The sequence below is a fragment of the Rhynchophorus ferrugineus genome, unplaced genomic scaffold (genome assembly GCF_030347505.1).
Source record: "Rhynchophorus ferrugineus isolate W39M unplaced genomic scaffold, kcgeb_rfMv2 rfM3, whole genome shotgun sequence".
Lineage (NCBI taxonomy): Eukaryota > Metazoa > Arthropoda > Insecta > Coleoptera > Curculionidae > Rhynchophorus > Rhynchophorus ferrugineus.
Window position 1 is genome coordinate 34,584,739 of NW_027472582.1, and position 23,504 is coordinate 34,608,242.

At 29.4% G+C, this 23,504-nt stretch overlaps 2 protein-coding genes across 7 annotated transcripts in view; one reads left to right on the forward strand and one right to left on the reverse strand.

Moving 5' to 3' along the window:
- The window catches only part of Usp32 (Ubiquitin specific protease 32), a 65,196-nt gene that overhangs the window by 9,722 nt on the left and 31,970 nt on the right, over window positions 1–23,504 (forward strand). The gene's annotated exons all lie outside the window — the stretch shown is intronic.
- LOC143192668 (acaloleptin A) lies at window positions 1,206–18,552 on the reverse strand. Its single transcript, XM_076398144.1, has 6 exons — window positions 18,422–18,552; window positions 18,183–18,365; window positions 17,895–18,056; window positions 2,866–2,916; window positions 1,478–1,714; window positions 1,206–1,407 (listed from the first exon to the last, which is right to left on the reverse strand). Exons 2-6 carry the CDS (start codon window positions 18,363–18,365, stop codon window positions 1,243–1,245), a joined length of 798 nt encoding a protein of 265 aa, XP_076254259.1. The 5' UTR covers window positions 18,422–18,552; the 3' UTR covers window positions 1,206–1,242.

The following is a 23,504-nucleotide window of genomic DNA, read 5'->3' on the forward strand; positions in this document are numbered from 1 at the left end:
AAAATAACGAGACATAGAACTCGATACCATATATAAAATGTAACCAATTTTTGCGCAACTGCATCACTAGATGGCGTTCGAGATGTTAAATGGGAGTATACTGATTTTTTTATTCTTTTTTATTCGTATTTTGTTAATTAATTACATTTTACAATAGATATGTTTAGTACAATTTTAATTTACAAATTAATTTCTTACTACTGTTTTGTTGTACTTGCAACAAGCAAGGCAAGTATGGGATTAATAAAATTATTACAAAATATTGACTTTGAGTCTAATCTGCTCTGCTTTTTGTCTAACAAGATGTTTCCAATTTAACTTACCATCGAAACTGACGCCGAAGTATTTATCTGTTTTGCTTGAGGAATCGGGCTTCCGCCAAGTGATCTAATTAGGTTTTTGTCATTTCGCCGCAACGCAAAATTAATATGGACAGATTTGGAGATATTAAGCTGTATTTTCCAGTCTCTAGTCTATTTGTAGATCTTGTTGACTACTACTTATACTTTGTATATAGCCTTAGGCAGAAATATATATTTAGCCATGATCACTGTGTCATTCGTAAAATGTCTTTTCGAAATTATATTGACTTTTATAATCCACTAAAACAAACCACTTTTAATGTATTTTTTCTTATTGCAGTCTTTTGTTGAGGGCGCTGTAGACAATTAATTATATTTAAATAATGAGGTTTGCTGGCATAAAGTATAATTGAGTTTGAGTTTTATAGTTATTTTTCTTGCGCATTACTTGTTTATTTATCGTTGAGGTAAATCAATGTATTATTAATAAATCCCAGTAAGAAATAATCCAAGCTTTTCAAATCTCACGTAGGCGTAGACCAATAAATCTTTCCAAGACATCTGATAAATCATATTATCATACTTAACACGTGAAAAATTGATTATTTCATAACTAGTAAGACACCAAAGTTAGATCAATCTTATTAGGTCAGATTCATTAGGTCAGAATATTATTAGTCAATCAGATTAGGTTGTTTAATAGTTCTTTTTTTGACATTGCTACTTTCTATTTGGCCAATAGCCAAATCTGTATGAATAAACCATTTACTATGCAGGCACCCAATATATCCAAACTGTTATTGAAAATGTGCAAGGTAACTAATTTCATCATTTTCTTCTAATTAAATATTTTCCGAGCTAACACCCATACTAACGCTATTTGTTAACACTAATAATACATCGTTCAATTTTGTAGGTTTTTATTAATTATAACATTGTTCTACCATCTAATTCTTCCACCAGCATGCCAGCTTTCCCTGTGACCATCGGGCCCTCTAATATTCGAACCATAACCAGCATTAAAATCATGGTTATCTCCATGATGTTGTACCTCCACTTGTGCTCTTGTATTTCCTCTTTGATCTCTTCCAATATCAGGTTTAACCTAAAACCAAGAGATAAATATAGTTTAAACATTTAAACCATTTCAGTTGTCAACAAAATTATAAACTTACTTCCCATCCTGGAGTGTGTGGGATTTGTGCAGGATTACTGCTTGGATTATGCTGATTACTGGGAACAAATCTTTTAAATCTTGTATATCTTGGATTGGGATTGTAAGGTCCAGTTGATTGTGTTGGTATGAAAGGTCCACTACTTCCTCCTCCTCTTGGTTCTGTTGGTTTCCATGTTGCAGAAACGGTGGCATATAGAGCCACAAAGCAAGCAAATAAAAACGCAATTTTCCTCATCTGTAAATAAATATAGCAAATTTAATCATTAAGAACTTGAACAGAACATTTGTTAGAAAATGCATGTTATTGAAAGTCTTTCGATCCGTGTTTGCAGTTTGCGGTAGTTTGGGAGAGGTTAGACATGTATCGATGATATTCGACTTATATCGCTTTAAGTTTTATACAAATCCCTATTTTATCTATTATTTAATGAAAATTTTATTTCTCTGCTTTAATTAACAGAAAAATGTAGCTGAGTGTATCGAATGCTTGTAGATGTTTGTGGTGACAACATACCAATAAATAACTCATGTAAGGAATGAATAAAAAGATGCGAAGATAATTCTCTATAAAGATACGAACAAACGCTTGCATAATTATTGAGAGTTGCATAATTATTGATTATTGATATTTCACTTACGAGCAATTAATTTAGAGTAGTTTAACAATTGGAACTAGTCATGGATATTTTACGATAACTCCAGGAAGTATTTACATTATATGCTCCGCAAAACACTTCCATCATTTAAGTGAGTTCAAGTCACCAGTTCATTTTTTTTCGTACAAATAAAAAGCTGGCTTGAGCACGTTCTGTGAAGAGGAAACACATGTTAGCCGGCGGTGTCATTATTTTCATTAATTGATTCATTCATTTTGTTAAATTAATTTTTGAATTTCTAATATACCATTTTTATCAATAAACCATTTATCTAACTAAATCAATTTTAATAAAAATTCTCATAAGGATATAAATCTATTTTTTATTCTAATCATGGTCTAGCACATTTGGGTCATTAGAATAATGTATTCCTTTTAAATTCTAAGAGTAATATAGGTTATGAAACTTGTAGGGTTTAATACTTTTAGTTTATTTGAAAACTATTTTAGTCACTAATTTTATACTATTCATTCACCACATAAGGATATCGTTTTTTTTTTCGATCAACCAGGGTTGTATTTAGTGTTTAGTATTGCTTGATATAACGTTGATTAATGTTCCAACTATTTACTACTTGAAATATTTTGGAAGATTCGCATGAAATATTAACTGACGGATAAAACGAAATTTATATATTTTGCATACATTTATTTCAGTATTATTTATTTTATCAGAGCAATGACCCAAATCTGAACTTCAAAAATATACGGCTACTAGAAAACTGACTTACCTTGATTTTGTCTTCTCGTCTAAGATATCTCACCACACTGTTCGCAAAGAATCACTCTCTTATTGATTTATACTTGTTTTTCTAGAGACGGTAATTTACTTTCAGAGGGATTTACACTTTCATTTCGTGTCGTTCGTTTGAGGTCGTTATCTATATTTACATGTTTTGAGCGAAATAATTCTTGGTACAGATATATAAACGATTTTTTAAAACAACAATGTTTATCATTTTGTTTATTATTACTCGACTTCAATATAGATAAAAATTGTTCATTTTTCGAATTTTAGGTTGAATAAAACTATAAAATTTTTATGCTTCTGTGTATTTTTCGCTGCAATCTCTGACTGTATTGTAATTTACAGATTTCCCGTTCGACATTTGCTATTTTCATTTATAGCTCAATTGTCCCAGTAAATCCACATTACCTAACACAGTAAATATTTCTCTTTAGCTGTGATGATCCTAATTCATCTGTTTTTATTTTTCAAACCAAAAAGCGGAAGGGACAAAATGTAAGACTTTAAAATCGTGTTATTGTTCATTGTGAATTATTTCTACCGGGTCAAAGTGTCATAGGATAGAATTATACCATAATATTTGTTTTTTCATCGCAGTGTTGCCCCTAATAACATGGAATCGATTCTTCGCCACATTTACAAGAACTCAGCTTATATCATTACGTAATCGTTCTTTTAGTCAGATTTAACCTTATCGAATTTCTAAATATTTCTTAAACTCACAAAGACATCGTTTTAAGTAGATTGAGAATATTGAATCACAATCATTTCCTAAATCAAATTCGACAACCGTTTCGAAAGCTAGAAAAACAGACTATACATTGAAAAAAATATAAAGAAAAAGTGTGTCTACTAAATTGTGTACCAAATGTGGAAAGCTAACTAAATGTGTTAGATATAAGTCTAACAAACATATATATATATATATATATATATATATATATATATATATATATATATATATATATATATATAAATCAAATGCATATGTGAAATACAAGTGCCAATAGGGATAACGCTTTAAAAATATATAATTCTGTGTTGTAGAATATTATTCAAATTTAACTGAGACTTATCAGTAATTATTAATAAGACACCTAGACTTTTTCAAATCTTAATCATCAGTATGCTGCTGTTGGTGTCCAATCTTCCATCCAAAACGTCGATCTTCTACGTCTCTGTTCGCTGATAACTTAATTTTGTTCTTCAATTGTGTTCGCATCTTAAACGAATGATTTCTATTCTAATTAGATCTCAGAGAGAAACATGTAGAGTTTGTACATTTGTAGAAAGAGGTGGATTTTGGTAGAAGAGGGTCTTGATTGTAACATTTCCTCTCTTCCACAAGCACATATTAGAAAAGCAAAAGCTCCTGCAACTTGGTCGATTCGGCTTATTATTTTCAGCGGTAGATAAACACTTTATTCCCCTATATTACTGATACCAAATATTTATTGATAATTGATATTTATATTATGCTATCCGTCAAGTATTTTCTTCATTAATTTTCAAGCCATATGGCTCTGCAGTTCGAACTATATCATAAACAATGCTAGAAGCATTGGAGCTAGAAGCAAAAAGCGATGGAGAAACATATCCGGTGTGCAGAGCTTTGGAAATGGATTTTACAAATTATCTCGAACGTGTACACAGCACACAATGGAACCGTCGTAGGACGCCTAAAGAAGTTTAAGAATTTTTAGGGAACATGTTCATCTTCCAAAAGTCAGTGTATATAATTGAACATAAGTATATATAAGTGTATACAAGCAAAGCGAAAATCAATAAAAACGACAATCTAATACGTTCTTCCATTAGTTGGCATAGCCCGAAATTCTTATCTACACGTCTATTGGGTCTAGAACCCGCCTGCTCTTCTTGGCCTCTCCCTGTGAGCTCTTTATATGATCTTCATAAACACCTTTCGGCAATTGATAGAACACCTATCTGGAAAGTTCTTCCATTCTTTACTGTCGCCTTTTTTCACTCTAGGTATAATTATCGCATTTTTCTTCCACACCGACGATACTCTTTCCTATCGCCAAATTTGCATGAGCAGCACATGAAGCCGGTGAAACAACGTTTTCCCACTGGCGTTGATCATTTCTCTCGTAACTTAATCAACTCCAGCGGTCTTGCTATACTTTAATGATTTTATTGCCGTTCCCAATTCGTCCGTTGTTGGCTGGACATCAGGAAATAAAGTTCCTATAATTCTCCGATAATTAAGTATTAAAAAATCTAATGTTCTATTACTGGTAGATCTTTGTAAATTTAATTTGTTTGTAGTTCCCTATATTACAATAAGTCTAGTTAACATTATTCATTTTAGAATCTTTGCAGTCGGAATTTTAGATTCCATTACCCTGATTTGAGAATTTGCTTACACAGCTGTATTTTATTAGTATAAGGGAATTCCAGTTACTCCAAGTACTTAGTATACTCCATTTATTTTGATATACACTTGGAAACGTTGTGTTTTGGTAAACCATTGAGAATATTCCTTTACTAGAAATCGTTTCACCTTATGACAAAATAATGTTAATTAAACGTTATCTCTTGTTTACATAGGTGTGCTTAAACATATTACAAGAAATTATATTTTTCCACCTTCGTTATTTATTTGGCGATTTCAATCAATGGCTATATTTTTTCTTTTTCCCTTTCAAATCAAAAGTTTACTAAAATGTTTACTAAATGTGAAAATAAAATAGAGAATATAAAAAAATATTTAATTATTTATCAATATATAAACACTACAATAACAAACCAAAGTACTGTTCTTGTAAATTATTCGTAGACTTATGATAGAGTATGATATATTCTGGAATTCTCAAATTAACTCAAATTGAAACTCAAGTTCGAATTTAACTAAGTTTACTGTGTCTATTATTTTAAGTTTATATATTATGTCTAAGTTATTTAACCTTTTATAAACAAAACCACATATAAGGTAACAAGTATATTTTATTTATCAACACATAAAAATACAAGCCTCTTTAAAATTACTCAATAATATATCTTGCATGGCACTAAAAAATACCTTCATTGTTTTCTTATCGAATCTCTTCGATGTGCAAAAACATCATGCAAACCCTCAATTCAGTTCAATAAAACCAGTGAATACAATTCAAATCTACATGCATTAAGTCTGTGCATAGAATATACATTCATGGCTATATTCTTTTAACATTTCATATTGTCTTCATATTGTATAAAATGTTCTTTATTTAAAGTAGGGTAGGTACCCAGAAACTTAAGATTGGAGCTTATATAAACATATCCTATATTTTTGATCTCATTTACCCATGCTTCCACACTTGTAGGGTCACTTTTATGTATTGGAATTTTAGCAGCTAGTTTAGCTGCAATCATATTTTTATCTGATTTTAATAACTCTCATCTCTCCTCCTTTGATACACTCTTTTTCCTGATGAATGAATTCCTGATCGATTACGCTCAAATTAAGTAGTCAAGTCAATCAAGTAGTAATATTTTTAACAAAATAGGAACCTTGAAAATCTTCAAATGAGCCAAGCTTCAATGTTGCTTGTTCAATTTTAATACTGTGAATTGACTATATCATCAACGAGCTGTGATTTTGATGAGATATACTCACATAAAGGACATCAAGTCATATTTATCTGTACCTTTACTTTCGTAGGGCCAACCATGCTTAAATATAATTAGTTTGGTATAAAATTGAATCCAATTTGCAAAATTAAAATAAAATTTGAATAGGAACACACCTGAATGGAATGTCCCCCTTCGTGTTCAGATTAAAAGTGTTACAATAGATTTTTTGACAATGTTCATAAATCGATTACTTATCCATTGTTGTATATCATTTATAATCAAAATATGAATAGTAAAGTACAGATAAACTAAAAACAACAAAATTCTTAACTTTACAAAAAGACCTCAGCCAGGGTCAAATCCAAAATATCTGTTGTATTTCGTTAGATTCAACCTCTCGATTGTTTGTGAATGGTAACTTCGCAAAATCAGGCGGTACCGGTTGGAATTTTCCAGAACTAGCTACTATTAATTTTCACAGCTATATATAAGAAAATAATAAAAATGTGAAAACATAACCATAGAATTAATCATATCCTACATCTTGTTCACTTCCCTGTACTCTAGAATATACTCTCTAGTTTAAATTTTACTGGAAAATCCAGCCAACAGATATTTTTTTAAAATAAAATTATGTTTACAACTGGGTTCTATTTTGCTCAGAACACGCATTTACTCATAGTTTAAGCAAAAGCAATGCGTTGATAATTAAGATATCCGTTTGACCTTGTTCGAACGCAATAAACATTGAAGTGAAAACAACATGTGGTCAGGATGAAGAGAAAATTACTCAAAGTGACTAAAAACAACACTGTGGACGTATAGGGGTATTGATCGACTGCTTTGAAAAGGCCGTATTAAATAGTATTATTCAATTCGTGCTGATGTTTTTATCTTCATTACTCTCTTAAATGATTAATTAATTTATGATTTAATAAAATTAACATTTTTTAGCAAGCTATTTGATCGGGTCTATGTGCTTTAAATTATGATCAAACCACTGCTGCTTCCTAAGTTATACATTGCATAAAGCTTGCGTAATAAACAAATACAAATATTTAATATAAGTATATATTTGGTAAGGAAACATTGTTAATAAATGTTAGGCTAAACAAATACGATTTGATGTCAGTTCCTAGTTCACTATCACGTGACTTCTTATTAAACGTAATAGAAATAAAAACCAATAACAGGCGGAAGCTGTTTGACCTAGCCTGGTTTAATAGCCCATAATTGACATGAATGAATTGCCTTACTAACAGTTCTACGCAACTATCAAAAAGCATTTTATATGAGTACAAATCTTATACAATTTTAATAACTCCTAATTATTTTGGAGTGGTACATTTAATATCGTTCCCATTAATCTCAATAAAGATGTTGACTGTTCTTTTACCGCAGAACTCATGCAGAATATTTTTCACCAAATATCACCAGTGTTGGCGATTTTCCGCAACCGTTCTGACCTGACAATGTTAGTCTTCTATTTTTCAGCTCGCTTTATATGATCTTGATGTATTTCTCGGAGTTGCTTGCTTACGCGTTCTATCCAAGAGGTCGCCAAATAAGTCTGTAGGCAATTCGTCACCTTATATTCGACAAACATTTCTAAACAATTGCAACTAGCGTCTCCGGATTTGTTCTACAACTGTAGCTTATTATTATGGCGGTAGATTCCAGTTACTTCTCCTGTATTACTTATCCCAAATATTTTTTGAGAATTATAGCTCGGTGAATGGAAATAGGACGAAAATAATATAGTGATAGTTATATAATGTGACTCTTATTTATTGACGCTAAAGAAAAATAGAAAATGCAGTAGATAAAAGCGAGCGGTACAGTTTTACCTGAAGGACTCTTGGGCAGTCGATGCACTTATGTTCTGAATTATTCTTAAACCATATGACTCTGCAATTCGAACTATATCATGAAGAATTATCGGTGCTTCAACGAATAAGGCCCTATTATCAGCGAGTATTAAGTTCATAGCATGAATGCATTCACAATTTTTGTGACATACTGGGGAACATATTGATTCATCATTTAGATTTTCATGACCTTCTTTAAAACCATATACCACTTGTGGACTCACCATATACATTTTTTTATCAACACCGACTTTATTTGATATATTCTCTCCACTGTCATTTCTACTCCACTACTCTGTTTATAATTTTTTATTGGTCAGATATCGTTCATATCAAAGAGCTTCTATCGCTGGCAACCGTCCAATAAAATCGATGTTTTAAAAATATCATATTTACTTTTAAATACGCCTTGTAAAATTAGCGTGGATGTATATACTTACTACATTTTACAAATACTATTAATTCTAAAAAAACAAAATCAGCAATAAATTACCAGACGTTTTGTTTCGGTTAATTTTATACGACGATAAAACCGAATAACTGTGAAATTGTCGCATGTTCCAACTTAATTAGATAAATGTTAAAGATTAAATTTAAACGTTTATAAGCAGAATAATTTGTTGTCGACATGTTCGTGTGACTTCGCTAACTTTAGCATTTGCTGTTGTTGATTCGGTGCAAATGCCACAATATTTTGGGATACTGGCACACGAAATTACTCAGATACATTAAACATTTTTTCTCAAAAATTATATCATATAATTCCAATATAGTCTTTAGAGCATATTTACTCATTTTGGAGAAGGGTCCATTATTCATCATTTATGGGGTTATGTGATTTTAATTTGTCTTTCGTGGTGCTCATTATTTCATGCAAAAAGTATGCTTTGATTAATCAAATAATAAATCAAATTGGATTTAGTGAGTTAGACTTAATTATAGAGTTAGGTTTATTATATTTATCTAAAAGTCTAACATCATTTGGATCTAAAGTAGAAATATGATCACAGCAGCTTAAACGACTAGCGGTAATGATTTTATCATATCATTTTAAGATTATCTTCGTATATAGGATGGATATTTACAGTTTCTATCTGACATGCAACTGGGCGATGACAAACATATTGCAACAACGCCTAGGATGCAAAGAGCAGTTTATCTGCACTTGTAAGGATCAAAATATAAAAAAGACATTTTATTCCTGAAAAAACTACATTTCCTACAGAAGTCATGTATTTTAAAAAAATTCATGTAAATAAATACATCAGAATATTATAGAACAGTTTTTTAGAACTAATCAGAGCCCCCTGTTAAAAAATAATGCTTATGTTATCAGTTAACGAAATTCGATTATTTCCATTTTTGTTACAGTTTGAGAGCTTATTTAGTTTCAAACTAAATGACGCGGCTTATTCAAAAATATCACCGTAATTTATTAATAAATATTTAGTATAAAAATATAATGAGAAAAACCTGGAATCCTACGTTTTCAAAGCCAAATATACTTTGACTCAATAAACAAATGTTGATATCTTCAAATCGGCTGTTACCCTTCAAACGCTCTATAATATGACTTCGTTGAATAAGTATTACTAGAAATATGGGACTAGCTATGGATAATCCAACGTTGAAAAACCAAAATTTCTTTTCCTCCAACATTACATATATAACATATATGACCGCTTCTGGCTGATTTCCTTTAGTAAAATTCTTTATTCATTATTTGTCTCTTCGAAGTCAGGTCGTGATGAAACTAACCATAAATACCAAATAAAATAATAATAATAATTTACAAAAATAACAAACAGATTTTTCGAGCTTTTATGATATGAAAGAATCGTTAACCCAATTCAGAATATCTAGAACGTCCTTGTGATTAGTCCTAGAACGTACCGAATATCAAAAACCAATAATTCTTAATTTTTCAAGAAATACTTTATGCCATTCATAAGTTCCTGTTTTTTTTATTACATTTACCATAAGCCCTTTCTAGTATTTTTGTTTTTAACAAGATTTTGTGACTAAACGACTAAAAACATAGCACAAACCCTAAAAACTTTATTTACGAAATAAATACATTATAAAATACCGCTAGTATATTGATTTAACCAGCAGCTGTAAACAAACAAATTTGTTAAAATATCATACACCTCCGTCCTGACATATTAATTAAATAAAGCGCTATTTTATGAAAAAAAGTCATTAACGCTATGTTATTCATTGATATATTACGGAATTTTTTGACAGGCAAGCAATATATATGACAATTGACCTCAACAAATATAAAAATTTATTTTTTCTTAGACGAACAGTATTTTCTCCAGTAGCACCACACTATTATGAGTTTTATCAAATATATTATGAATGTATTTGATAACTTAATGTTTAAATACTTAATTAAAAATAAAAATTAACAATTTATATGATAAATAATTATCTAACATTGTATGTACTATATACTGTTATAAATTTAATGTTTAATTAGTTATATACTGTTAAATATTTAATTAGTCGTTCTTTTTAATTATCAGGAATATTATAATGTATCTATAATTATGTTTTTCGTGGTTATCATATTAACTATGTGTGTCTTATTTATATTGTTTTCCGCATACAAAAATAGTAATAAACAACGGAGATAAAATATGAATCATCTATTAAAAGGAACGCAATAGTACTGCAATAAGTACTGTTTATCTTAATACATTGAAAATCAAACATTTTGTATACTATTAGTAATAAATTAAGTAATACCGGTAATAATAATGAAAATTTACATCGCACTAATACATGGAAAGGCTATTTATTAGGTTTTGAATATGTAAATCCCAAAATCAGTAAAATACCGCCAGTAGCTGTAAGCAAATTGACAAAAGAAACAACTTCAAGGTAAGTTACTTTCCTACTAGTAACATACTTTTCAAGTTCAACTTTGGGTCATTGCTCCGATATAGTAAACAAATCTTTAGCATAAAAATTATATAGACCTTTTAAAAATTAAGTTTGCTACTTACCATTTTTGAACACGAAAATTGAATTAAATATAATTTCATGTTAAATTGAACATTATATTTATTCATGACATTGTTACAAAATGAAAATTACGGCATTATAATAAAATGTTTATGGTTTCAGGTATTTTCTAAAATAATACGGCTATTTTACAACTGTCGATTCAATAAAATAATAAGTAACTATTATTAGTTATTTTTTATATTTTGGGATTGTGATAAATTCGTACAAAAATGATGAGGTACAAAAGGCAGTGATGTGTTAGGTGTTTGCATATAATGTGATCAATTTTTCACGTTAATGAGGCATTTATTGAGAACTGATACGTCGAAAATCGGTGTTGGCGGTCCACTCATCGAAATATTTTGTAACCGTATACCAGGAAAGCCATGCCCTATCGGTCTGAATAAGTGATAATTAGAAAGTGCGATATCTGGGGAGTACATTGGGTGCTGCAGGACTTTTTATGTGAACTGCAATATGGTCCTTCACAACTCTTGCAATGTTTGGCCCAAGTTGTCATGCAGAAGGATGGCTTTGCGTCTATCAGTGGCTGTTAGTGATCTTTTTTCGTTAGTGTTAGTGATCGTTGTTCAATTGACTGGCTGATATGCATAGCTAAAGTTTATGTTCAAGAATATTTCCCCTCCAGTATCACCTGGAATAGCTTATGACTTTTTGCTCTTGAAATTGTCGTAATATATACACTTTTTATCGCAATTATAATTTGAAATAATATATGCAATTGGAAACAGTTAATTGGGATATAACGGAGTAACATCATCATAGGTTTCTAAAAGTGTTTGATGGGCTTCGACAGCAGATTTCACCAAATCGAACAATAAGAATAATGAGTATCGAAAACACTTGGTATATAGACAATATTTATTTATTAATGAAGGTTTTGAATCATCATTTGCTTTTAGAACAGCTGCAATTTCTTCGCAGAATAGATTCGTAGAGCGCCTGAATAATTTCCAACGAAATTTCATCCCATTCTTATTCAAAACATCTTCCAATTACTTCCATAATGTTGGAGATGGATGTCTACTCCTTACTCCTTATTCTCATGCTCCTCCAACCAAGACTGAAACTTTCTGGGTGTATGTTTGTGCGCATTATCACCTCGGAATATGGCAGTGTTTGGCAGCAATGTTATAGTCAAAGTAAGAACTGTAATAAGAACTGTCATTGAGTCTGGTAATTATTTCTATTTGGATTAACTCAACTACTAAATGCCAATCAACTTTTAGCATCATGAGCACATGTTCATCATTGTCAATCATAGCCAGCTGCTGTTCTGGTAATTGCTGTTTTTTCTATTTTTTTCTAATGCTATATCTCATATCCTGAAATGAAGAAGATAGTCTTAATATAACTATTTACAGTTAGAAAAAAAATTCTATATGAGGATATTTTTCATTTCAACAAATTTGTCATTGTAAACATAAAGCTACTGAGCTATTTACTTATAAAGAACTTAATTGAATCATACTTACACGCTATACTTGCTTGCCAATAGAAAGTATCGCAATATCATCAGCAAATACAGCCACGGTGATATTTTCAAGAACACATTGTGATATATGTACACATTTATTTCATTGTTTAGGTAGGCTTCAGTTTTTTTATTATAAACATTCAGACTGAGCTTTTAGTGTTTTGCCTCGGTAACATTTTGGTAAATTTATATATAAACTTCCTCGTATTAAACATTGTTGAAGACTTGGACAATGTTTAAAGAATATAGCTAAGCAGACATTTTCTCTTATGCTCTTTTAATTATTTCAAGGTCTATGATTCTAGGCCATCTTTACCAAAAAATAAGTAATGCTTTTAAAAAAACTTTTTAAAAACATTCTCAGCCACCTTATTTCTAATTTCATTATTATGTTTAAGTCAAAGATTTTATTGCGAAATTAATATATTAGCTTAGCTCAAAAAGCTAACAGGAATCGAATAGTCAAGGTTACAGGAAGATAATAATAAAATGTAATGGTTATCATTAAATATTATTCGGTGTTCTTCAAAACTTGATATAGATAACTGCTTCTACTGATTTCCTCTGTTATTGTAATGAATACTTGAATCGACGCGAATCACCATTGGTACAGACTAAAGAGTGTTATATTTAAATAATTAGTATTTAAAATAATTGCAATTTTCAATTAATATTTTCTTAATATCACCTGGTGGAGTAGCAGTTGGCGTGGGTAAAAGAACAAGGTGCAGAGATAGACGCTTAAACATAACAGTAGTCCCAGAAATGTTTGGATGGATTATACTGCCATTTTTTTGTTACATATATATATATATATATATATATATATATATATATATATATATATATATATATATATATATATATATATGCAATTATGCAATTATGTTTATTGCTTTAAAAAATTAATTAGTCATATCTTGGACCTTAATATATCTTATTATTATTGCAAAATATAACTCGCACACTGCATCGTATTCTAAATTTTCACTTGGGGGGTTCGTATAATTAAAAACAGAAACTATCGTTAAATCTGACATAATTCAATATATATAAATATTAATATATCCGTGTTTATATCACTTATAACACCCTTAAATAAAACATCCTCACCTAAATCTTTTTCAATAAACTGTATTGGCCAATTTTCATATATTCTTACAATTATTTTTAAACTTAAAAAAGCATTTATTGGTAGGACCTAGTATAGACACAATAAAAGAACAATGTTGGTTTGTCAGGAATGCAATAAGCAATCCATTTTCACACTTCTCCAACATTTTGAAACCATGCTGCATTAATCTAAATAATCTTCATCTGGTAATTAGAAGTCGCAGTGCCTATGTAGCTTTTCTGTTAAAGTTCATGTATTGTATTGATAAAGTACATGTTCATTTATTTGTCCTATATATTGGATAATCCTTTTTAATAAGTTATTAAAAAAAACAGTACAAGTGAATAGTGTATTTTGGCATTTTTGAAAAATCATTTCAATGAGAAGTAGAACAATTAACAGTATTTTTTTAAAAATTTTGACTAAAAAATTATACATACTTTCTCTCGTTTTTTTTTAACTAGAACATATTGAAAAATATAAGTTATTTTGGCTGCTGTTTTAAAAATAAATAATGTATTATATTTTTAACAATACAAAACATGAGTAACCTCATTCGCATCATTTAGATTAGATAACAATTAAATATCTTAAAAACCAGTAGACACAAATTTAAATTTACATGTAGATAAAAACATGTAAAAAAATATATGTTCCAACAGTTTTATTGCTAGGTTTAAATCAATGTTTATGTGTTATAGAAGCAGTCAAATATACGAGCTCTGACTGAAATATATCCAGAAGTAAACAATCGTCAATTCTTTGCATTTTTAATTTGATGACTCGGTGACTATTGGTGAAGTTAGATGAGTTAATGCAGTTTCTGGATAAATATTAAAACCTAACATCAATCCGGTATTATTACTTATTAGTATTTTTAATCAGTTTTAAAATATATTAGAAAAAGTACTGATGTGATTATTTTTGGTGCGAATGTAAGCAAATTCACACAAATTTTTAAAATTAATTACTTTGTGGATTAAATTATTAATTAACAACCAAATAATATCATCATATGAAAATTATATATACTGCAATTAGTTAGTTTAATGCATCATTATAGAAACAAAAATAAGATCCAATTATTTTGCAAATATTTTTACTCTTTACAACTAACGAACAAGAAACAAGAAAAATTATTGGTTGGCAATGACAAATATGATGAATAAAACATGAGTACCCGTACTTTCACAATATATACCCAATTTTTTATTAAATTAAATAACTCAGATTTTTTATACTAGCTAACTTATTTGTTCATAAAATTTAGTATGAGTATTTTGTATTTTTAATATTTGGTTTTTTTGTTATTTATAATGCATTAACAAGTACATATATAAGCCTGCTTGGTGGCGCAGTGGTAAAGGCGATAGGACGGTCCTCCTACTGTTGCGATAGCCGCGGGTTCGAATCCTGCTGGGACATAGTCATAAATTTATGTTTGTGATTGTCCTAAACAAGAGTGTAAAATTCGACAAGGAAAGTGATCCCATTCACGCCAGTAACTAGGCTGGGTAAGACCGCATGTCTTCTGGGATAATTTCTGAAGTTGATCACTCGCCAGTCCGTAGTCTTAATGCTGAGGGCCGTGGTTCGGAGCCCACGTTAAACTGTACGTCCAGTCCAGATAAACCCATAGTTGGTAAAAGGAGACTTTAAAAAAATACACATATATTTTATAAATGTACATTATAATACAGATAAAGAAAATAGGAGAAAAAGGTACCTAATTAAAGAATTTCCTGTTAAAAAACATTTTAAACAAATTTAATAATACATACGATAATAATAAATACGATTTAATTTTGCCTAATTTAAGTGCAGCAGATTAAAATTAAATTTATTTACTAAACAATGCAAATAAAAGGTAATAAAAATAGCAATTAAGTACAAGGCCGAAAATATTTAATTTTCCATTTTAATATGTTCCATTTCAAAGATTACAGTTAGATAATGAGTAGAGTTCCAATAATCCCAAGACACTCAGCTTTCAAAGATATATTCTATTTAATTTACAATTCAATTTAATTACCTTGCGTCAATTCCATTAAATAAAGTTTAATATGGATGTATTATTGTATGTTTCTAAGAAGTTCAATAAATACAGCAGTTCCTTTATATTATTATATATTATTAACAATTTTATTTGTTTTTACAAGGTCTTCTGACTAATATGAAAACAATTTTAATAGCATTTTTTTATGTAAATACTAAATAACTTAATATAGTTTTTAACATTTTATTTGCTTTTAAACTTCTGGAAATCTATATAATATATAAAACATATTTACTGGTTTTAAGTATATTTTTCTATATATAGCCCGTCCAATAAAATAGCCGAAAGACTTCATAGATCACGTCGAATATATTGTCAATTCCAGTTTGCAGACATATAAAATTCGTTTTAAATTCAACATTTTTCATTCTCATTTTAAGTTTCAATTAAAAAGAGATAGAATGCTATATATTGCATCAGAATCTATAATCGAATGGGTCTATAAAATTCAATTGATGGGCTATATTGCCAAATATCTGCAAAATTATTGATAATATTAGTGATATTAATTGAAGGTTATAAACTGGTAAATGTAAATCAATTGTCAAATTTGATGCGGAAACATTGTGACATGTTGACGTCATAAATTTTGATGACATTTATTGGCTGTTTTATTGAACGAGCTATTTGCAAAGGCAGAAGAGAGCATTAAGTTGATTTACGAAAATAAGTACAAAATTGATGTAATAGGAGTTATGAAATTTTTTAATAGGAGAGAAATTCTAGCGAATAATTGGATATAAAATCTTAATTCCCATTGAGCAGGCGATGTTTTAAACCTGTAGTGATCTTACTAATCGAAATAAGGATTATATGCCGATGGCTGTATCCCTTATGCTAGTTTGTGAATCAGTGGAAATCAGTTTCTTACATTCTGTTAATAATTTTCTTGAAACTGCTTGACACTGTTGCATTTGGTTTAAAACGCACTTCTTATAACTGGTTGTTTATCTTGTTTCATATTGTTATTTTTGCATTATAGATTTATCTGAAAGGGTTGCATTTTCATTTCAATAAGCCTATTATTGGCAAAAACTGGTAGTAGTTAGGTTGATAAAATAAAATGGGGCATATCACAAGCCTATTTTTCATCTTACTTTCATCAACTTTCAGCTTTCATCTTACAATATTTACCGAATATTGTCATACAATAAGTGCTTTTATTTTACGTTGTTCCACAGATCCACTATTTTTAATATTTGATTAGCATAGTATATGAACATTTTATGGCCAATTATGTATCGAACAAAAAACTGAATACATACATTTTGCCTTTTTTGCTTGAGTACACTGGGTGTACATTATAAATCTTTTCATGTTCAGTCAATTGACATGATAGTAATTTTCCTATCTTTTAAATGTTTTATCTGTATTTATATTAAAATTACTTGTACTTGTGGTGTTTTGCTCGTCTTTTATTATAGACATTAAAATTGCCATTTTGAAAAACTAAATCATCTTGATGGTGTATGATTCAATATAGCTTGTTAACTTACATTTTGCTGTTATCTGATGGTTTGATATGAATATATAACCTCATATTTTAGCATACTATATTATTATATTGTTCGTTAATATATGATTCATAAGCTTTTTGAAACGGAAATGACTATTAAAAGTACGTTTTGTACAACAATGTTCACTATTATATATACATAATTATGAAAAAACTACTACTCGGTGGACTTGACCCAACTTGGTAATTAATATTTGCCAAATAAAATTAACATAGTTCTAGGAAAGGAGGTGCATATTGATTTAACTCAAATGAAATCATAAGTTCTATAGAAATGTATAATACTACCCATTATTATAATAATATGGAAAATAATAAATCAATATATTAAAGTAAAATATTTTATTGGGAAAAACTATAACAACTCTACCATCTAATTGAACCACCAACATGCCAAGTGTCTCTATGGCTTCCTGGTCCTCTTAAATTTTTTGCCCAACCAGCATTGATGTCGTGGTTTCTACCATGTTCATTTATCTCCACTTGAGCTCTTGTATTTCCATTTGCATCTCTTCCGAGATCAGGTTTTAGCTAAAATAATACGATATAAAAATACATTTAACTATTTTTTTTATAAATGAATATATTTAAATTATTATAATATATTTAACTTGTCAATTATTAAAATTAGATTAAAATAGGTGATTAGATACTTACTTCCCAGTCGTTAGGAGATCTTTTAAACCTGAAGCGGTCATAGGATAGCGGCTTGTCTGTACGTGGATTAAATGGAGGTAAAGTATACGGTCTTTCCGTCGAATGGAGTGAAGGGTATGAGAATCCGGCAGATATCACATCACAAGCAAAGGCAAATAAAATAATTGCAGCCAATTTAACCATCTAAAATAAATTCACTTTGAAAAAGATTGTTTTTTTTTAAATAACTTATTATTTACCGTCTTTTTATTAACTCAACACTCTAACTAATGTGATTGTGCTGTTTGATGAGAAGAATATTCTTATATAGTGTCTTATAATTTCGGTAAATTACAGGACCTGGGATTTACATTTATTCTTCTTGGAGTTCTTAAAATAAAATATCGATGTTTGTCCAAGGTTAATACATTTATGTGATAAAAAATTGCGATATGATTATAGTAATTGTTCTTATCAAAAAAATCGTACAGAATCAGTTTGGTTTATCACGCTAGTTTTGGCGAAATTATTTGCATCGCATTTATTGTTCATATTGGATTAGATGTAGGACCACTCCATATTGCAAATTGTACTGGGAGAATAAAAACTACTTTTTTCCCTCTGGTAGCGTATGGTTAGCATATCGGAAAAGTGATTTTACAATGAGAATATAAACGACGGAGACTTATTTGTACCTCTAATACTTCGCACCCATGTTCCAAATTATTAAATGGGTGGAGGCAAAAGTAATTTGGACTTTATTTTCATGTTTTTCAAGAAGTTAATCAGTAATTATATTTCAACTCTCATTTCGTCAGTGTAGAACAGACTTAACATTTCTGGGCGAGAAATTAACCACGTGATTTTCATAAGCAAGTTTTGAAGCCAGCAATACACCATTAAATATACATATCCCAATATCAATCAATATCTTAATTTTTATTTTATTTATTTATTAAAGACAATCAACAATCTTAATTTTTACCGAATAACTAAAATACATTGATAGTCGTGATAGATAACAATGTATTTTGCTATTTATAAATTTAGAAATGTTTTTAAATCGCTTGTTTTAATCGCTTTTGTGAATGACTTAGACTTGAATTAACTGCAACTTTTACAATTATTTATGGAACTTCTTCAGGCTTCACCATTATCTTTTTCGCACATTATTGTCGTACCCGATATATTGTGTTAATTAAGTAATAATTTCATTTTCTTTAAACCTAGCTTAATTGCTAAGTACCGATTTTTTTGGTATTCATTCTTATGTAAAAGGTTGAAAACTATTTCATTGTCAATGTTTAGTTTAGTATTTAGTTCATCATCAGCTTTTTCAATGATTGGTCGGACAGGGTATCTTAAAATTCTGAAACGAAAATAAGCAAACCAATTCTGACCAGACTCCTTTTAAGCGTTCATCACCATAAACACCACACATTTTTCCACAATTCAGTACACCTTTCCCTTTTCGAAAGTAAAAAAGCAAAATATGACTTGAGTACCCATATCATTTTTGAAAACAATTATTAAGTAAGAGTAAACGATATTACTATTTATAATTATTATTTTTATATAATGTTGTGTCAGTATATTTGTTTATATTTTTATTAACACTAATTTATATTTTTATTTATTCATTAAAATTATAGTACTATATAATTTTATTTTTTCTTTATTGCATCTTACATGGGATATGCATGCATTAGTTCACTCTGCATTTAGAAAATCAATTTATTACTATGATCTTGAACTTGCAAACAAGATGAATGCAGCGTAAATACACCATTTGTATTTGAAAAATAATTTCAAATTCATATATTGTATTAAGACTATAAATTAATTTTAAAGGATTTTTTTAATTTAAAGCTTTATCGTAAAACATTGGCCAATGTTTTAATATTTTCAGAAGAAGTGAAGCCCTGCTCAGACAGATTACGATTTTAATCCATTTCCATCATTCCTTTTTAATTTTAAAGTTTTTGTTTTCACCGATTTTTCAACATGGGGTAGAGCGTTGTCATGCTGAAAAATAACATTGTTGTATCTTTGCTCGTATTCCGACCGATTTTTGCACAATACTAGGCTCAAACGCATCATTTATAGTCGAGACCGATCCCCTTTGATGGTTTCATCGGGTAATACCTTCAAGCCCACGTGTTTTGCCTACCCAGACGATCTTTTTTTCGGTTTCAATTTTTAAAACGCCGAAACCAATATTCACATGTTGATATCGATGACGCATGGTTGCCATAATCTTCACATAGCATTCGATCACCTTCAGTTGCTTTTTTTCTCCAAATTGAAGTTAAAAGAAAAACTTCGTGCATATGCGATTCATTAGATAAAAATTCAGTCATTTTCAACGTACTGAAAACATGTTTTGTTAACGCTTCGATGAAGTGACACATACTGAAAACAAAAAACACAACAAGGCTTCAACATGAAATTTGTTACAGATGTTCTCGATACTATTAATACTCCTATCTTTATACAATATTCCACCTAATCTCACCTAAATATGCAATGTCAAAAAAGGTGCGTCACTAGACCCTAAACATTTTTTTTGAATAATTAATTATTATGTTAATAAAAACGTGATTTTTGCGTAGTAGTCTAAATTTCAATTACTTATCTATAATCCCGGAAATCCGGAATTATATGTCGATAATACCGGAATCCCGGATTTAGAAAAATAGCCGGGATCGAATCTTCTAATTACAGTAAAGTTTATCTTTTAATCACTTCTAAATATCTAATTATAAAAATTAATAGTTGTATCTGGATCTAGATGTTTTAATGTTTTGTTACTGAGGCGACCCAGTAAAGCCTTTTATAGATTGCCAGTTACGATTTATCAGTATTGTTCACCATTCATTTATTAGGAACACATTCAATGCATTCATGCAAATTTTATATGATTAATTAAATTAATCCATTCCCGTGTATCTAATCATCGATACACCCAATTGTAACACACTAAAGAAATAGTAACACATTACATTGAATAAATTATTTTATTATAAAGAACATATAACAGGCTCTACCATCTAAAACAACGTGCCAGGTGTCTCTGTAGTTTGCTGGCCCCCTTAAATTCTTTGCCCATCCCGCATTTATATCGTGGTTTCTACCATGTTCACTTATCTCTACTTCAGCTCTTGTATTTCCATTAGTATATCTTCCAAGATCAGGTTTTAGCTGAAAAATATGTTAGAGTATTAAAATACAGTGCGAGAAATAATATTGGTCACACTATTATCAAATAATTACCAAATCATGTCTAAATATATTGTTAGATTATATTTTATCACAATATTAAGATCTCTATTTCTGAAGAGTTTTATTTGCGAATAATATCATTCGATTTAAGGTTATTAAAATTTAATTTAAATTGATTGATTGATTTATTAATATACCAGTATTAATCGGATTCTATTAGGATTCATAGATTCGTACTTCCCAGTCATTAGGAGATCTCTTAAATCTGAAACGGTCATATGGCAGTGGTTTTGGATTAAATGGAGGTAGAATATATGGTCTTTCCGTTTTAGGGAATGTTGGATATGAGAATTCAGCAGACACCACCCCACAAGCAAAGGCGAGAAAAATAATTGCAGCTAATTTAACCATCTATTTATCTGTTATTCTATTTTCTTATAAGAACTATATTATACAGTATTCTATAACTTTAGTAATTTACAGCAACTGGGATTTACATTTATTATTTTTTGTGTTACCACATTTGACCTATTAGATTAATGATAAAATGTCTGGTTTCATAATTAAAAGTCATACCCAATAATAATTGAATCACACCAGTTCGTCTAAAAATTGTGTTTAATTAATTTTCTGTGATATAATTAAGTAATAAAATTGTATAACGAATCATATATTGATCAAATATATGATAATTCAAATAACAAACATCGTGCCATTGTTATACTTGGATTGAAAGATGCCCCAGATATATCTGTAATATTTTTTAAATTCTTTGGTCTTTATTAAAAATGATTGATATCAGTCTTCATTGCATATATATTAAGCTGTATTCACTGTGTTATGCAACATCTTGTTCTAAATTTGAACATTCTTTATATTGCTGTCCTGGATGAAATCCAGTTGTACACCTTATAGCCATAATGTTTTTAGCGCTTGCCTGTAAAACAAAATGTATTTTTCTAAAATATATTGACATGACATTGGCATTGTATTGATTGACAAAATTTATTATACAAAAAATATATTGACATTTTGGATTTCCTTCCAAGAAGCCAATTTTTTATAAAAGGTTCTTTCTAATTCAGTGTTAAATTAAATGTAGTACCTGTTATGTAAAATTTAAATATTTAACACTATTTTCATAGGGTAAAATAGTACCATTTGAGTTCAAGACCCATGGATTATTTATTATTTTGTTGGTAAGTTGCTCTATTCCTATCAATTACTTGAGCTCAATTAGTTTTACTCGCCATTGTTTAGTTTAGTCTACTATTGTATGGCTAGCTGCTTAAAATTTTTATATAAATGCCCTTTGACTCTCGTTATTAATCTATATAATCAGATAGAGGATGAGTCTTAGGATACTACCTTAGGGCGCTTCTACTTGTATATACATTTTCTTGTTTAAGTCTGGAAGATATAGGATGTTGATATTACACTTGAATTCCGTATTCTATATCCATATTACATTTGAAGTATTTTGTTTAGTTTATATACAAATGCCTTTAAGCCAAAATCTTGAGCTACATCTAGGAAAATTTGAAGAAAAGTGCGGTCACTCAATAATTCTTCTATGGTCCGGATCGTACAATTGTTAATAGAGAAATAGGTATGTAAGTTTTAACATAATTAATTTCTTTGCCGGACTTCAAAACTATCGAGCTATGCACCCGTACGTTATCTTGACGAAACTAAATTTGTTTATTGTTCAAATATGGATATTCTATATTTTCTCATCTAACTAGTGCAGTAGCAGCACATAAACTCCCAAATTATTATTTTCAATTTTCCAAATAACCAATGTAGTTGTAGTGTAAATTATAATCCTTACATCGACAACAAAAATAAAATCCTTTAATTGATATAGCCGACATTTTAACAACTTTTTATACTACGAGCATCACCAGTTGTATTTTCTGAGATCTTATTGAACAGTCATTGAATATGTGTTTTCTTTCTTCATATATTTTTTAATTCATTTTATATATTCATTTATATTTCAATATATTATATTTATGCCTTTTTAAATAATTTCCTCCTGGTAACTTCAATCTTGTTTGATATTGATATATAAAAATTATATTAGTATATAAAATGTTTTCGTTCTATAGTATGTTTTAA

Bases quoted from the DNA above. Each gene is read 5' to 3' on its own strand.
- LOC143192668 (XM_076398144.1), bottom strand. From the start codon at position 18,365: ATGGTTAAATTGGCTGCAATTATTTTATTTGCCTTTGCTTGTGATGTG. The intron at 1,715-2,865 runs GTAAGTCAGTTT...ATTTATTTACAG, and splicing joins GACGAGAAGACAAAATCAAG to ATGAGGAAAATTGCGTTTTT. The intron at 1,408-1,477 runs GTAAGTTTATAA...TCTTGGTTTTAG, and splicing joins CACACACTCCAGGATGGGAA to GTTAAACCTGATATTGGAAG.